Source organism: Protopterus annectens, chromosome 9.part0 (genome assembly GCF_019279795.1).
Source record: "Protopterus annectens isolate FY-2018-M chromosome 9.part0, PAN1.0, whole genome shotgun sequence".
In the NCBI taxonomy this organism is placed as follows: Eukaryota; Metazoa; Chordata; order Ceratodontiformes; family Protopteridae; genus Protopterus; species Protopterus annectens.
This window is the reverse complement of record NC_056743.1, coordinates 866,812,629-866,828,737: the sequence shown is the minus strand read 5'-3', so window position 1 is coordinate 866,828,737 and position 16,109 is coordinate 866,812,629. Positions and strand designations below refer to the sequence as shown.

The following is a 16,109-nucleotide window of genomic DNA, read 5'->3' as shown; positions in this document are numbered from 1 at the left end:
CACTAGTGTGAGCCCACAGCCCTCTATGGTACAAGGTAAGACCCAGCCCTTCAGAGCTGTTCCAGTACCCGGTGCAGGAGAGGTACAGGATAAGAGAACCCCTTACCAGAGATAGTTCTCTGCCCCCTAGATATTTTGTTGTGTAGTACAATTCAGAGAGAAACAGTACACCACAGGAGAGACAAGCAAGTTATCATGTATAGGGCTGATGTGGTTTCTGTAGGTGAGTGTTTTACAGTCAGTTAATCCCAGAGACTGTGATGCTATTCAAAACAAGTATGGGGCTACCGTCTGTAGTTATCCGTCTACTGCATCAAATTTTAATGCGGAGTTAAATGCAGACAGTAATTAACACTTTTGAGTCTATCCAGTCAGATTATTCAGGAAGTGAACAAGTTCAAAAACCCAAGTGTTCACCGTTACGTAGATGCAAGCTAGGTTTCAAGAAGTATTTGGAAGCTGTCTGGCCGTAGATTGGCAGTGTTTATGAACTTATTGAGGATGAGATTCCAATTTTTTTGTCTGCTTCGCCTGTGTTACTGGATTTAGAAGATGTCTATAAAACTGCATGTAAAAGTGCTTTGTCTAGTGAACCAGTTCATGACAACACTATAAGGAAATACAAGGTGTACTCTGATTATGTATTTCTCTGCTCAGTCAGCTGTCCCAGCTGCCAACTCTAACAAAAGAGCCTTTGCTTCTTCTAGCCCTTCACTGCTGTATAAAATTGGCAAGTAGTTAGAATCTCAGACAGATTAGTTGGCTCGGTGTTAATAGTTTATTCTTTAGAATTTTTATAAGGGCTTCATATGGAAATTTATTTTGCAATGTGCTTACAGTTTAGGTGACCTTGCTGTATATTTGCCTGCTGAACAGATGTATTAACATTAGAAACCATCTCATTCATATGACTCAGATTTTGAAACATGCTTTGAGGAGTGCCTTGGAAGGTTGCAGATATTACTAGAAATGCAGCCACTTCTGTTTTATTGAGAAAGGTACTTTTAGTTACATAAGAATTTTTCAGGGGATTTAAAAAAGAGATTTTGAATGATCCTTTGAGTTCTGAATTAGTTTGGTCCTGCTCTCTACCCAGATTTTCAAACAGTTCGATGATGGAAGTAAATTGGTGCATGGTGTGTCTAATATGTTTCATATTCTTAGGTTCTCCTCTAACAACGTGTCCAACTTCAAAGGGCAGAACAAACAAAAATCCCAGCCCAACAAAAGTCAGGGTACCAAGAGGAAGTTTCAGGAGGAGAATACTTCCAAACCAAATAAGAGGTTCCTTTCCCAAAAAAGATCATTCCCCAGCTGAAGAACAACTATGCCAAGACTCGGGGCATCCTGTCCCTTCCTCTCCTCCCCTTTTCCCTTCCCCTAGGCTTTCTCTCAGCAGCCTGGCCACATATAGTATCAGACAAGTGGGTGCTGAGAATAATTCAGTGAGGATACTTTTAGAACAGGACAGAAAATCCTCCAGCTTCGTCCAGACCAGATGTATTTCTTTTCTCTTGTACTCCTTCACGAATTGCAAGCAGAGGTTATAGAACAAGTTCCTGCACCACAAAAAGGAAAAGGATTTTGCATCTGAATTTTTTTGGTACCTAAAAGGAGCCATCATGGAGACCAGTGTTAGATTTGTTGTAACTAAATACCTTTCTGAAAGTACCCAAATTCAAAATGTTCACCTCACAAAATCCTACCCCTTCTTCTGGGCCACTGTTTCATAGTGACTTTTTGTCTGAAGGATACTTATCACATTCCAGTTGCTCCCAGCATCAAGTTGTACCTACAAAATTCCTGTCTCACCTTCACAAAGAATAGACTTCCTGGAGTGTATGATGAGCACAGAAAAACATATAGTCTTTCTTCCAGAAGAAAAAGTCCTGACTGTTCTGAACATTTTCAGGGATTTCTGTCAAGAAGCTGCATCTGCAGAGGTTTTCTCAAAACTGGTCATGCGTCATGGCACCTGTGATCCTCATGACACCATCAACTAAACTCCACATGAGAAAGATTCATTGGTACTTAAGAAATCGTTGGACCCAGCACGTACTTTTCTTGGAGTTCCAGGTAGCAGTGCTGGATTTTATGAAATGAGAGTTACAGGTGGAGGGATCAGGTGTTTTGTATTCACACAGACCCTTCTCCTTCCAGATCCTAGTTCAATCAGTCCAGGTGGACTTGCCAGATGTTGTATGGGGAACATTGTCCAGGGGAGTTGTATTGCTTTTAGTGCAAAACAAATGGATTCCTTTGGATGTTACAAAACATGTAAACATCAAGGAAATGTTAGCAGTGATTCAGATGTTAAAAGTTCTTCACCACTTATGGTCTCCATGTCCCCTTTTGTTGATCACAAACATCACCACTGGCATGTGGTACCTGAACAAACAAGGGAGTACAAGTTCATTCCCTTTTTTCCAGTTGGCAGTGATGGCCTGGGAGATAAACTTACAGCATTCTCTGACATCATAATATTTAAACATACCATCAGAGCAAAACCTAGTGGCAGACAAAGTATATCCTGGATGGCTCCTCACGAGTGGAAAATCAGGACAGAGGTTTGCCTGGATTTGGGTCCATATTTGGGGAACACTTCAAATAGTGCTGTTCACCTCCTTTCAAAACAGATGGGAAAAATTATTTTTGAAACATCCTTGCAGCCATGCGTGGAGGACAGAAGCATTCTCGTTCTCTCTGACAGGAATCTTCCTTTATGCATTTCCACCATTTCCATTGATACCCAAAGGACTTTAGTACTTCTGAAGTTGAGAAAGCATTCCCTAAAGTCATTGTGGTAACCCCCTTTTTGCCTGGGCAGAGTTGATTCCCCCTTTTAATGGAATTGGCCAAGAGCAATTACCACAAGCTTCATTACAATTGGGATCTGCTCAAATAGTGTCAGGGATGACTGGTGCACTCCACCTTAGAGCCATTGCTACTCACAGCCTGGATTATTTTATCTTGATACGTTTTGGGCATTTGTTCCATGAGGATGTGCGGCAGGTATTGAAGGTGGCAAGAAAACCTGTAGCTAGAAAATCTTATGTTTACCAGTGGAAGAGGTTTTCTAGGCGTTTCCTAACCAGTATCAGATGGCTTGATCTGGTGTTTACCCTCTGGTTTTATAATATTTTCTTAAACTGCTCAGTGATGGCTTATGCAGCCATCTCAGCTTGTCTGCTCATGGATTGCACTCTTTCTTCTATTTCTGTAATCAAACAGTTTTTGAAAGAAGTGTTGCACTTAGACCCCCTCAAAAACAACTTCCTCTCCTTGGGATCTCAATTTTGTTCTTGGCATCTCCTTTTGAACTTGCCATTCTGGCTGATTTCAGGTTCATCACTTGGAAGTCTATTTTGCTTATTGCTTTGACATCTGCAAGGCAAGTCTTGGAAGGGAGCTGGAAGCTCTCTCAGTGGGCCAGCCTTCTCTGATTTTCCACAAGGACAGGATTGTTTAATGTTCTAATCCTTCTTTCATACCAAAACTGTTTCTGAATTCACTCTCAATCAAGCCATCAATGTCCCCTTTTTCTCTAGAACCTAAAAACAAGGGGGAGAAGATTCTACATAACCTTAGATGTGCACAGGTAGCTCAGGTATTACCATGACAGAGCAAAGTCCTTCATGAAAGTTTAAAGGCTGTTTATTTCTTGTCTCTAAGCAAACAGTTGCTCATTAGTTGTCCTCTGCTGATGGTTTTGTTACTCCCACTATGGTAAATCTGTTTTGGGCAAGGGTAATTCACATTTCACAAGAGTCTTATCCTCTTTGGTGGCATTTTGGAAACGAGTGGACTCTAAAAGCATTCTAGATGCAATAAGCCTGATCGTCTGTTCATACCTTTACAAAGGGCTACAAACTAGTTTCTTAACGTTCTAAGTTCCAGAGCAGGTTTTGCAAAGACCCTTCTGCAGGGACTGCTACTTTCTCCTAGGTAGTGTAAACCTTGGGAATCAACACATGTGCCATTGAGGCAGTATGAATAATGAACATAGTACAGGTGGGCAAGTTCAAGTTACCTGTAACATCAGATGTTCAAATTTCATACTGCATCAGTGGTAGCACCCAGCCACCATCCCCAGTTATTTTGTATGTAGTTTTATGGTGTCAGAATAGTTGGTTTCAGGCAATTCTTGCTTATTGGCCTTCTTGGTACTTCGTCTTTCACACTAAAAGCAGGAAGGACTGAGTTTCTTTCACAGGGTTAGGCTTCCCTTGCTGGACGTGGCTTAACCAATCCCCTATCACACTGAGTCAGAGGAGGGAATTCTGAGCTTTGGAAAATTGCCAGTGTGGGATTTGGGCTGACAAAGAACCCCTATGCCATTGAGGCACTGTGAAATTCGAACACTTCCTGTTACCCACAGGTAAGTAGGACTTGCGGAACTGTAGTTTGTATGTGTGAATTCCATCAAAGTGCATAACATACAATTCACAACTGACAGGTTTGCCAATTTCCTCTTTGAACCTGCTGGTTTTGCTGTATTGAATTTCATGCTTTGGAGGATTTTGTTGAGTAGCCATCACTTTGAAGTATCTTGGAAGTGCAGTAACTTATGTGTAGGTAATCACATCCAGCCTTTCACAAAGCTCAAGACAATCGGTGTGTTCTTGTGAAAATGGTACCTGAACATATCCTTCAGCTGTCATTTTTCTTCACTGGAAATGACTCAAGACCATAGAGAACCTTTTGCACTTTCATTGCCTGGTCAAGTTTTACCTGATGTGGGTGCCTGAGTTTAGGAAGGCCAAACCAGCTGTTTATTTTCTTCGCTTTTGGGAGGAAATGGCTCACATTTGCCAAACATTTATTCCAAGTGATTTGTCCACAGCATCCTCTTTTGTTGATGCCCATCTCTGTTGGAAAATGCTGAGGTCAAAGGCTACTCCATTAGAGATATGGCTGCTTCCACTGTTTGGTTCAAGAATGTCACCATGCATACAGGGAATATCCCTATGGCCAAGTCAACCCAGGTTCAGTTAGTGGCTTGGACGACTGACTGAGCAGCAGGGAAGGATGGGCAATGCCCATCCTGGGAGGGAGGATGTTCATTGTTGACTCTCTATTAGGAGAGGCATGGTCCAAAGATTGGATTTGCCCTCGGGTGAATCAAGGAGCCTGAGCGGGTGAGCAGGGCATATGAAAGAACCCCTTGGAACATTCTTAGGATCCATGACTGGCCCCAGTTGATGCTAGAATAAGTCTGGGGGAGGTGGTAGGAGACAGGCCAGTAGGCCCAGCATGGAAGTGGGGCACTGGAGGGGGGGGGCCGGGCCAGTAAAAATTAGATCACAAGGGTGACATAAAATCATAATGCAAGCCATTTGATCTGGGGAGACTTGCTGTTCATGCACACTTTCACCAAAAAATATTGTCTCTACATCTACGGGGGGGGGGGGGGGTTGTTCTAAACATTGATCATTGAGACATTTTTCATCTCCTTCCACTCTGGTGGTTTACTGATTTGGAGACATTCTAGTTGTAAAACCATTAAAGGCAGGCATAAATGCCATCCCACCATATACCTGCACTTGGACTTTGGCTGTTGGAGTTTTCAAGTAAGTCAGACAAGCACATACACTATTGCTTGCTGTCAACGTAGTTGTCAAGTTTTTGATTTTCAGGAAGTGTACTTTCTAGTGAGTAGGTCGAACTGACAAGCCTGGGGTCTAGTCATGTGACTTTACGACATGAACCCACACCAGACTTTGTCCATTTCAAGTACAGGAGCTTTCCAAGTAGACTCTGAGATTTTGACTGGTGGAAAGAATGAACACCGTTGTAGGACTTGAGGAATTCCCATTGTGCGTCAGCTGGTATGTTTAAGAGCTTGTCTGTCTGTAATTGCTTTTTTGTCAGGTCTGTTTTTTATATCTAGCTTGAATGTTATTTATGAAACTGCTAAACACACAGCTTAAAATTAATATCTATAAGGCAGTAAATTTGCAGATTTAGCATAGTTGTCTTGTGCTTTGTCTTGAAATAATCCTGAATGTATTGCTTTTGTATTTAGGTAAAATTGAAGTAAAGATCATAACAACTGGTTCATTTGGAGATGAAGAAGATTTTCACTGGCTATCTGATGAGGAGACAAAGTCATTCAAGGAACTTTTAATTAATTTATTGGTATGTATAATCCATTATATATGTATGTATGTATGTGTGTTCATATGGCAATCATATGAATTATAGGTTAGTAGGTTCATAGGAGTTTACTAGGCTATTAACCTGAGGGTCATTACAAGCCTAGCTGTTAAATCCCAATGTAATATTAGGTGAGAGATATTGTCTATAGCCAGGGTTTTTCTAGCAAGGACTACCCATGTCCAGAAGAGAAGCTGGGGCAATCCCTGACAGAAATGTACAGTTTCCTATGCAGTCATCCAAGTTGTGCCTAAACAGGGTTACGGAGGTACTGTGCTTGATATGGATTTGGAAGCGTATTCCAGAGGAGTGATAACCTCTGAGAGATGCATCTGTCTCTCCAGCGGGTCCTGTTTGTGTCATGGGCTAGATTAAGGTCACTGGAATGGGTGACTCTCATCCCATTTTGACTTATGGATGTACAGCATTTCCATTGGATTTGGGTCAGAGATAACCCTGTAAACCAGACACAAGTCACCTCTAAGTAGTCTGTACGCTACTGAGTACAGTGACAATGACTTCAGTTTGTCCATATAAAATATTTGCTGGAGACCCTGAATTTTTATTTAGAAATCTCTGAGGTGTCTCAGGTTGCTGCAGGTGTCTGGTACGGTATATACCAAAGGAAGCATTATGTTCAATAATAGGCCTGATGAGTGATGAGTACAGGGAAGTTATAACCTGTTTTGCTGTTGAGAGGATGTCTTTGCTAATCAGGTGAGCGACACAGAATGCCTTCCTCACCATAGTACACACATGGTGGTCAAAGTTGAGGTCGCAGTCAACTTGTGTTCTTAGGTCTGTCACTTCTGAGTTGGTATTTAGAGTATTATTGTTTATTTTATATTCAGCAGGGACATTGTTTTTACTGAAGGAAATGATGATGCATTTTTTAGCATTTAATTTAAGACCCTAGCTTTAGCACCAGTGATTGGTCTGTGTAAGCCCCTTGTGAATTACGCTGTCATCGCTAGGGGATTCAGTGATACATAATTTGCAGTCATCTGTTTTGGTCTGGACTTCTGAGAAGTATATACCAAACGAGGGGGCCAGCATTGTCCCTTGTGGGACCCCACTGTTGACATGTCTGCTGGTAGAGGTAAAGTCTCCCACTTTGAATGTTGTCCATCTCTGATCCAGTTTGCAACCCACCTGCCAACACAGGGGTTGATATTCAACTGGTTTACTTTGTCATTGATGATGTCCGAATATGGGATAGTGTTGAAGGCCTTGGCCAAGTCAAGATAGGCTGTGTACATGGCTTTACCCTCGTCTTTGACTCTAGTCACGTTCTCGAAGTCCACCAGGTTTAGCAGGCATGACCTTCCCTTTGACAAAACTGAACTGGGACAGATCCAGGGTTTGGACGTCACCTATATCCTTTTTTATGAGGTCCATGATTTGTTCCAGTGCCTTACAGATAAGATTGGTTAAACTTATGGGTCTATGGTTAGCAGTGTCTGTTGCCAAGCCACCTTTCTGGAGGGGGGGTAACAGTCACTGCTTTACGTTCATTGGGGACAAAGCGAGTACTTAGGCTGTGGTTGAATAGAGTAGCTAGCTGTTGTTTTAGAACATTAAGAATGTAGCCCGGAATGCCATCTGGTCCCATGGAGGTTGTGTTCTTAGCCTTTGAGAGAGCATTGATGACTTGCTCTTTGGAGATGCAGGGAGGAGAAGATGGTGAAGACATGGTTTGTGGTATACTTGGGAGGGGATGGGGGGTGAAATTTTCACCAAACCTGTCTCCTAGCAAGTGTGCAATTTTCACGGGGTGTGTGTGTGATGCCATCCACAGTTGGTTCAGCACACATCTGAGTCTACCTCTTAGTATGTGGATATAATATTTTACTAGGACAGAAACCTGGCCCTGAGTACTTTTTTCCCTGAATAATATGACAATTGTTGCTTAATTCTTTTTAGTGTTATTTGAATATGAATTTACTTAGTACTGCTTATAAAATGAACAGGCTTGAATTGTTTTCAACATTGGGCTGTACAGACAGTAGACATAAGTAATGTAGTGTGGATTATTGCCTGTATGGCATAGTAGTGTAAAGATGTATTTTCTGTAGAATTGTTTTAATAGCATTTGTGTCACACTTTTTTATGCTTTCATATATTTCTTAAACAGAGGCTTAACAAGAGTTGGGTGAGAGACATAAGCAATTAGGGGAGACATAGTCCATTCTGCCTTGTTTTTGTACTGCCTGTAGCAGTAAAAGCATTTAAGCAGCTAAGTTGGCTGCTTTGTTGACAAGGTCATTTGGTGTGTTTATATTAAAGTTCCTTGCTACAGTTTCACAAATGAAACTGTAGTACAGTTCCTTGCAAAAGTTCATACAAAGACCCTTTGTTTTTCTTTTGGACTGGGCACCAAATAAGATTGCCAAGGTTGCCTGACAGCTTAGCTACAGTTATGCAGAAATATACACAGAATAAATTTCTGTACAGCTTCATTGCTAATGTTTTTATTCTATCATGTAATATTCTGACTTATTGATGTTTAAGTGAAAATTGATAAAGGATTTTGTACTTTGGTGGGTTGGGGGGTGGATAAGTATTCCAGATTTGGTAGTAGTCTTGTGGATGGTTGCAGCTTTGGAAAAACTGTGCATTAAAAGTGCAGTTTTTGACAATTTATCAGTACAGCAAAAAAGTGCTTGCAGTTAACCGATATGTTCTTACTGTGTCTTTTGATGTATAAAGGTCTACTCATTTATGGATCCTTATCAAGAGAAGCAATGACACTTACTTGTGTGGGGAAGTACAGTTCAGCTGTACTTCTGAAACTGTAAGGTCAATCAGTACGAAAATTTTTGACTAGTGTCTTTATTGTAGGAAGTACCTTTGGAAACTCCAAGAAAAATGCTGAACCCAAAGGTGTAAAGATTTACAGAGTGGAAAACTATATTCCTTTTTCTGTGAATGCTGCTAAGTTTGTGTAACAAATGTATTAGTGAAGGTACCTGCAGTATACATAATGTGTGTCTTGAGTAGACTAGTGTTGATGTAAAATTAGATAGTTTTACTGTTGATTTTTTTTAAAGAATCTATCAGTTGGTCAATTTCTTGTATATTTAAATAAATGGAAACTGGGAAGGGTAATGCACATTAGCACCAAGTTGAAAATCCCACATTGTTCGCAGTGGTGACTGACTTGCATTACACTTTAATCCTAAATTGTTTTGGATGAAACAGCCATGTTTACAGTTGTGTCCAGGTTTAAAAGTCTCAAACTTTAGTTGACTTGAGTATCAGCACAACTGTTAGAGCATCAGTATGTGCACCATTTGACATTTGTATAGCAAGGGAAGAAGGAAGCTAATGAATAGTGTAGGTATCGTCTGGTGAGTAATGGTTCAGATGATTCTTGAAGGAAGGTGTTTGGGAATGAAGATGAGATTTACGTAGAGTGGTTAGTGCATTTGACATTTTGATTTGCTAAGGGGATGATTGAGTCAATTTGAATTCATTGTAAATAGTAAATATGTTCTCTGATGGGGTGGAGGGTTAATTCTGAGTCTAGGTATCAGAGCAAAGCAGTTGTAGTCAGGTATCATTTAGTGAAGGGAGTCTGAAGAGTAGGTATAATGGATGAAGTAACTCATAGCTGGAAAGTAGTGGATGTCTTGACTGAAATCACTGTTGCAGTATTCGTAACAGATGGGTTGTAGTTTGCTGACATCCGGCTGGGATGCCAAGGCTTTACCTTCTGGTGGCATACATCCAGACGATCTTGGCTCATCGGTGTAGGAGTATATATAATTGAATGTATGCACAAGGTCCTCAGACTGTCTTACTGCCAGCTCGAATGCAGGTCGCTGCACCTGATGGACTGTTATCATTTGGCCGTTTGGTGCTGTAGCTTCCCTTGTCTGATTCAGATAATTGCCCTGTTGGGGAATCCCTCCTTTCTAAACCTGACTGTTTTCGTACTGTTATTAGATGTCACCTAGGAGGAGTAAGTGTGAGTGTGGTAGGCAAATTCCATACAAAGACTTGGACACTAAGTACCTTTTCTGTCTAGGCCCTGAACATTTCTACAAAACCTGCTTTGTCAGTCATTTGTTCCTAAAACTGTCTGGTTTAGACTCTCTCTCTTAATACCTTCCTTGAGACCCAAAACTTAAAACACTGTCCCACTGCAGTGTGTCAGAAGGCCCAGATGTCTGCCTTCCACCCAGAAAAAAAAATTAAGACCCAGAGAGGATTTGTCTTACATAGTCTCCAAATTGAACGTACCTGCTGAGATGGTCGAACTTGCGGTATGCCAATCATCTCTTGAGCCTTCTACTGCAAACCCACTTGGAGGCTGGTATGGCTCCTGAGATCTTAAAGACTAGAGAATCCTTGTAAGAGTCATGCCTCATTATCTCAGAGGGCCCACTCCTTGTGCAGGCAGAGATTCCTGGTACTCCTATAGAAATGCTCCAATGCTCAGAACCTCCTAAGCTTTTTCAGGCAGATATCACCCTTAAGTAGCAAAGACAAAAACTTAAGCATTTGATGTGCCCTTCTGCATACAGAGAAAGAATGGATAATTTTTTCTCAGGGGTTATTTAAGACAGTTATGTCCCTGAAGCCTCCTTCCTTTGTGACCCAGCCTTCTCAAACCACACCACAGAAACAGGCTTTGGATGCTTCCTCTTCTTAGGAATCAGAGTGGGATTTTGACCACTTTTTCGACGACTCTTCCCAGTTGCATTCCCCTAAACAGATTTCATCAGATGAGGGAGATTTGTCTCTGGATTCCCCCTTGGAAGAGGATTGCTTTGAGAGATTTTGCAAAGCTTGATGAAGCATTTCAGATGGGAATCTAAACAGGTGTCAGAGGTGCAAAAGCTGTACTACAGTGTATTAGAGATGGACACTCCTGCACTTCTTCCAGTCCCCCCCCCCCCAGTGCTAGAGGCTTACCTGGGTGCATTTCAGGCCAAATCTTCTACACCTGATTCTCAATCTACTGCACCAAAAAGGCCAGACAAGTTCTACAGAGTTCCTCAACCCCAAAAATCAAACTCACAAGGACATTTGTAATGGCTTCCTCGATGAGATTTCTTTCCCCAAATTAAGCCATGCACAGCATGACCTTTTAACCAATCCAATAACACTGAGTGAATTAAAGACAGCTATAAAAAAGCTCAAACCCAACAAGGCGTCAGGACCAGATGGCTTTACAGGGGAATTTTACCAAACTCTCAATCATCAACTTATTAGACCTCTTCTCAAACTATATAACTACATTACTGATAAGGGGATCACTGATAAATATTTGAACTGTAAAACAATTATCATCTTGAAACCTAATTCCGATAAGCTTAACCCTCTCAGTTACAGACCCATTGCTCTAATCAATATCTATATAAAAATTCTGACGTCTGTCCTAGCTGCTAGAATGCAAAAAGTTCTGGAATTATTTCCCCTGAGCAACTAGATTTCATGAAGCAGACAATTATGCGATAATACCCTCACTATGGACACAATAAGAATGTTTCTAAAGAATGATAACCAACCAAGATGCACACTTGCCCTGGATACAACTAAAGCTTTCAACAATGTGGACCTAAATTTCTTATATTTAACCATGCAATATTTCAACTTCCCTGACTTTATGATTAACACTATAAAAATGCTATACAGCAATGCTACTACCTCCCTATATATCAATAAAACATTATCCCACTCTGTTAAAATCACTAATAGAACTAGACTAGGATGCCCCCTCTCACCATATCTTTTTAATATATATCTTGAACCTCTCCTACTATTTATCAACCAAAAAACCTATCACCATATACCAAGAGATTTCAATACAGAAATAAAACTTTCAGCATTTGCAGATGACTGAAACATTTATTTTGAGCTCCCGGATAGCAATCTTCACAAAATTAGAAATTCAATAACCCTTTTTCCAATGCTGCTAATTATAAACTAAATCCCACAAAATCATCTATTTTCCCTCTAAATCCCCATAAACTTTTCGAATCCTACTTCCCCCCCATCTGACATTCCTGTCATACTTCGTCAAATATCTAGGAATAAACTTTATGCACTCACACAGGATTTAATGAAAGCAAACCTTAGTAAAGTCTGGGAACAAATAAACAATGAGTTATCTAGATGGAAAAATTTTAATCAATCCTTACTATCGAAATCCACCATTGTAAAAATGAACATTCTACCCAGAATATTATTCCATCTAAACTCCATTAATTTAAATATACCTCAAAACGTCTTCAGTAAAATGGAAACCACAATCTCAAAATTCATTTGGTTCCCTAAATCAAGTAGAATCTCATATAAAAAGTTAATCCTTCAAAAAGAAAAAGGTGGACTGAGCCTTCCTGACTTTAATCTCTATTATAATATAATAAACTCAAGCTGTTTACTCCAAATTGCAAATTATGATTCATCGAATGATTTGTGGACCCCAATTTGGGTCAAAATCTGGTGCAACTATATTCACTCAATCGAAGTGAACCCTAGTTCTATCCCTTTCTTAATGATAGATGTTGTGTCTTTCGGCTTTTCCCGGTTAGGGGTCGCCACAGCGGAACTCCGGTCCACTAATGATTGGCAGTAGATATTTTACGTGCCAAGTTGCCGGCCCTGATGCACAGCCTTCAACGAAGGTACGCCCATTCACGCATGTCACCACACAGAAGATGCTCTAGCTGAGAATCGAACCGGACAACGTCTTACTGTGAGGCGACAATGCTACCGCAGCACCACCACCGCAGTCCTTTCTTAATGATAGATAATGACTACAAATCAAAAATTCTGCCTGCGTTAAAAAAAAAATTACATCTTTCAAGCATTGATGCGATCAGTCAATTTACAAGATATACTCTCCTTGTTGTTCAACCAGTTCACCTAAATCCAAATATAAAGATTAACAATAGTATGTTATACCTGTCTAGTTTTCCTTTAATTAAAAACGTCACAGTATGGCAATTTACCATCCTAAGAACTTTGCGGATGTTAAAGGGCTCTTTGGAACCCCAAATAGATATGATCCCATGTTAAGACAACGTAATTCATTAATAAAACAAAAATTTGCCAACACTAATGTAAGTGAGCAAGATGCAAGTCTAACTGAATTAATTATCAAATCCCTCTCCCTTAGAAACAAAATGCTATCCCATACATACAAGCTTTTAATAAGCATTAAATATCAACAGTTGGTTCTATTCTCTAAATACTGGGACGAAATACAAGGAGAAATTCCAGCTGAGTCCAAATATAGAGCAGTTAGCAACACCCTTAATCTTACTCCCCTTCAAAAATTTAATTTATACCCAGCTCATGATCAGTAATAAATGTGAAGTTGTTCAGTCTCGCCGGTCATTCTTACAAATGGGTTCGGAGCCGATCCCCTGGCTCCGAGTCGGCCGCTTTTACAAGCTCGAGATTTTCGAGTAGCTCAAGGCCAAGTCCCTATCCCATGATGCTCTCTGCCTCACCTCAGATCTAGTTTGCCGCTACAACAGATCGGAGGTCGAGAGTGGAGCTCGGGCCAGTATTTTATGTTTTGAAATTTATAGATATTTAGCTTTAGATTTTGTGTTAAAAAGTGTGTTTCTTGGCTAGTTAGCCTTAGCTTATTGTTTAGGCACTGTCTCTACTCTTTTTTTTGACAAATTTTCATCTTTATAGAGCAGCTGCTCTTAGGCCTTTCATTGGCCGCATTTTAGTTTAACCCTGTCCTGTTAAAAGTGTTAACTTTATAATTGTAGCTGTTATAGCTGTTTGAAGCTTTAGCTGTTTTTTCCTAGTGTGTGTTTTCTAGATTCTTCAACTGCTTAGATACTGTTTCTGTTTGTCTTAGAGTGGTGTTTGTTGTCTAGGCAGTTTATATACATATATATATATATATATATATATATATATATATATATATATATATATCTACATATATAGATATATATAGATATATATATCTACATATATAGATATATATAGATATATATATATCTACATATATAGATATATATAGATATATATATATATATATATATATATATATATATATATAGATATACATATATATAGATATACATATATATATATATATATATATATATATAGATATAGATATATATATATATATATATATATATATATATATATATGGATATAGATAGATATACACATATATATATATATATAGATATATATGTGTGTGTGTATATATATATATATATATATATATATATATATATATATATATATATATATATATATACATACAAACACACACACACACAGATGTATAGTGTTTTTCATTGCATTATGGCTGATCAGAAAGAAAAAGAGAGACAAAAGTCAGGGTTCAAGAAATGCCTCAAGTGCGGACAAAAAATGTCGATTACTGATCTTTCTTGTAAGTTGTGTGCACTGTCTGGGGGCAGTCCATCTTCAGGAGGACTGCTCCATTTGTTATTCATTTAGCAGCAGGGTCTTGTTGGAACGCAGGAGAAAACTAGTGGAAAGGGGTTTGTTAAAACCTGAATTCCAGGAATCTCTTGACTAGGCCGACCAGACTTCAAAATCTTCGAAAGGATCCAAATCTTTGAAAGCTTCTTCAGAGCTGAAGACTTCTGCTCCGAAATTTGCTGAGAAGGTGTGGTCGCCGGTTCCACACTCCTCAGAACTGAGCACTGAGCTTGTTTTTCGGAGCAGGTCCCCAGTATTGGAGCCAGTCTCCGAAACTTTGAAATCACCTGTTTTAAAGTTGGTGACTTCATCTATCCCTTTGTCTCGTTCTTCGAGGAGCCTCTCCGATGTGGTTGTGGACAGAGTGGTGCAGAGGCTCCTCGAGAATCCGGCACTAGCCAAATTGTTGTTAGCTCCGGCCCTACCAGTTTCGGAGCCGAAGACTGCCTTACCTACCGTGTCTACTCCGACAAGCTGAGCAGGGCCTTCGAAGCCGGAGGAGGTGGAACTGATGATTGTCTAACCCTCTGAGCCAAGTCCTGTTCTAGTGCCATCGGCTCCATCGACTCTAAATTTGTGTTCTCAGTTAGGAATAACTATAAATTTCAACAAGTCTGTGCTGTCACCATCACAGCGCATCTCCTTTATTGGAGCAGATTTAGACATCACCACCTCCATGGTAAAATTGCCACTGGAAAGAATAGTCATACTCCGACAACTTTGAAATCACCTGTTTTAAAGTTGGTGACTTCATCTATCCCTTTGTCTCGTTCTTCAAGGAGCCTCTCCGATGTGGTTGTGGACAGAGTTGTGCAGAGGCTCCTCGAGAATCCGGCACTAGCCAAATTGTTGTTAGCTCCGGCCCTACCAGTTTCGGAGCCGAAGACTGCCTTACCTACCGTGTCTACTCCGACGAGCTGAGCAGGGCCTTCGAAGCCGGAGGAGGTGGAACTGATGATTGTCTAACCCTCTGAGCCAAGTCCTGATGTTCTTCATTCCACATTGCTGCAGTCCTAACCATTGGGTAGTCCGCTGTCCAGTCGGCCCGAATACCAAAGTATATGGCTGACGTCGGTCAAGGCGCATTAGACTGATGTCAGGACGTCAGGGTACTAATGCGCATGACCGACGTCATATCCTCAGTCTTTTTTGCCGCATGGTCCGATGCAGAAGCAGTTTTGCGAGTGCAGGTTGGCGTTCTGAAATTTTCTGAAGTCGGAGTTTCAGACCGAATCAAAGTTGGCTAAGTACCCCGTTGGGGAACATTTTGGTTTTTTCTTGCCTCAGTATTTAAACGGATGTCAGAAAAAGTGAATAACTGTATTTCTTGTGGGAAACAGATACCTCATAGGGATTATCATACTTTGTGTATACCTTGCTTAGGGCCTGAGCACGACGTTGTTGGATGCCGCTCTTGTGCTAGATTTAACAAACGCACTATTAAGAGAAGGTTAGACTGTGCCAGGTTAGTGTTTGGGAAGCGTTGTAACTATAAAATGCCGTTGGATGCTCCG

The 16,109-nt window shown here is 40.4% G+C and overlaps 1 protein-coding gene across 2 annotated transcripts in view; it reads left to right on the top strand.

Annotated features, from left to right (window-relative positions):
- The window catches only part of OS9 (OS9 endoplasmic reticulum lectin), a 1,402,051-nt gene that overhangs the window by 1,309,162 nt on the left and 76,780 nt on the right, over positions 1–16,109 (top strand). For both annotated transcript variants that reach the window (XM_044083591.1, XM_044083590.1), the window contains one exon: positions 6,026–6,138. In XM_044083591.1, coding sequence (XP_043939526.1) covers positions 6,026–6,138 — 113 coding nt within the window. The remainder of the gene's footprint in view (positions 1–6,025; positions 6,139–16,109) is intronic.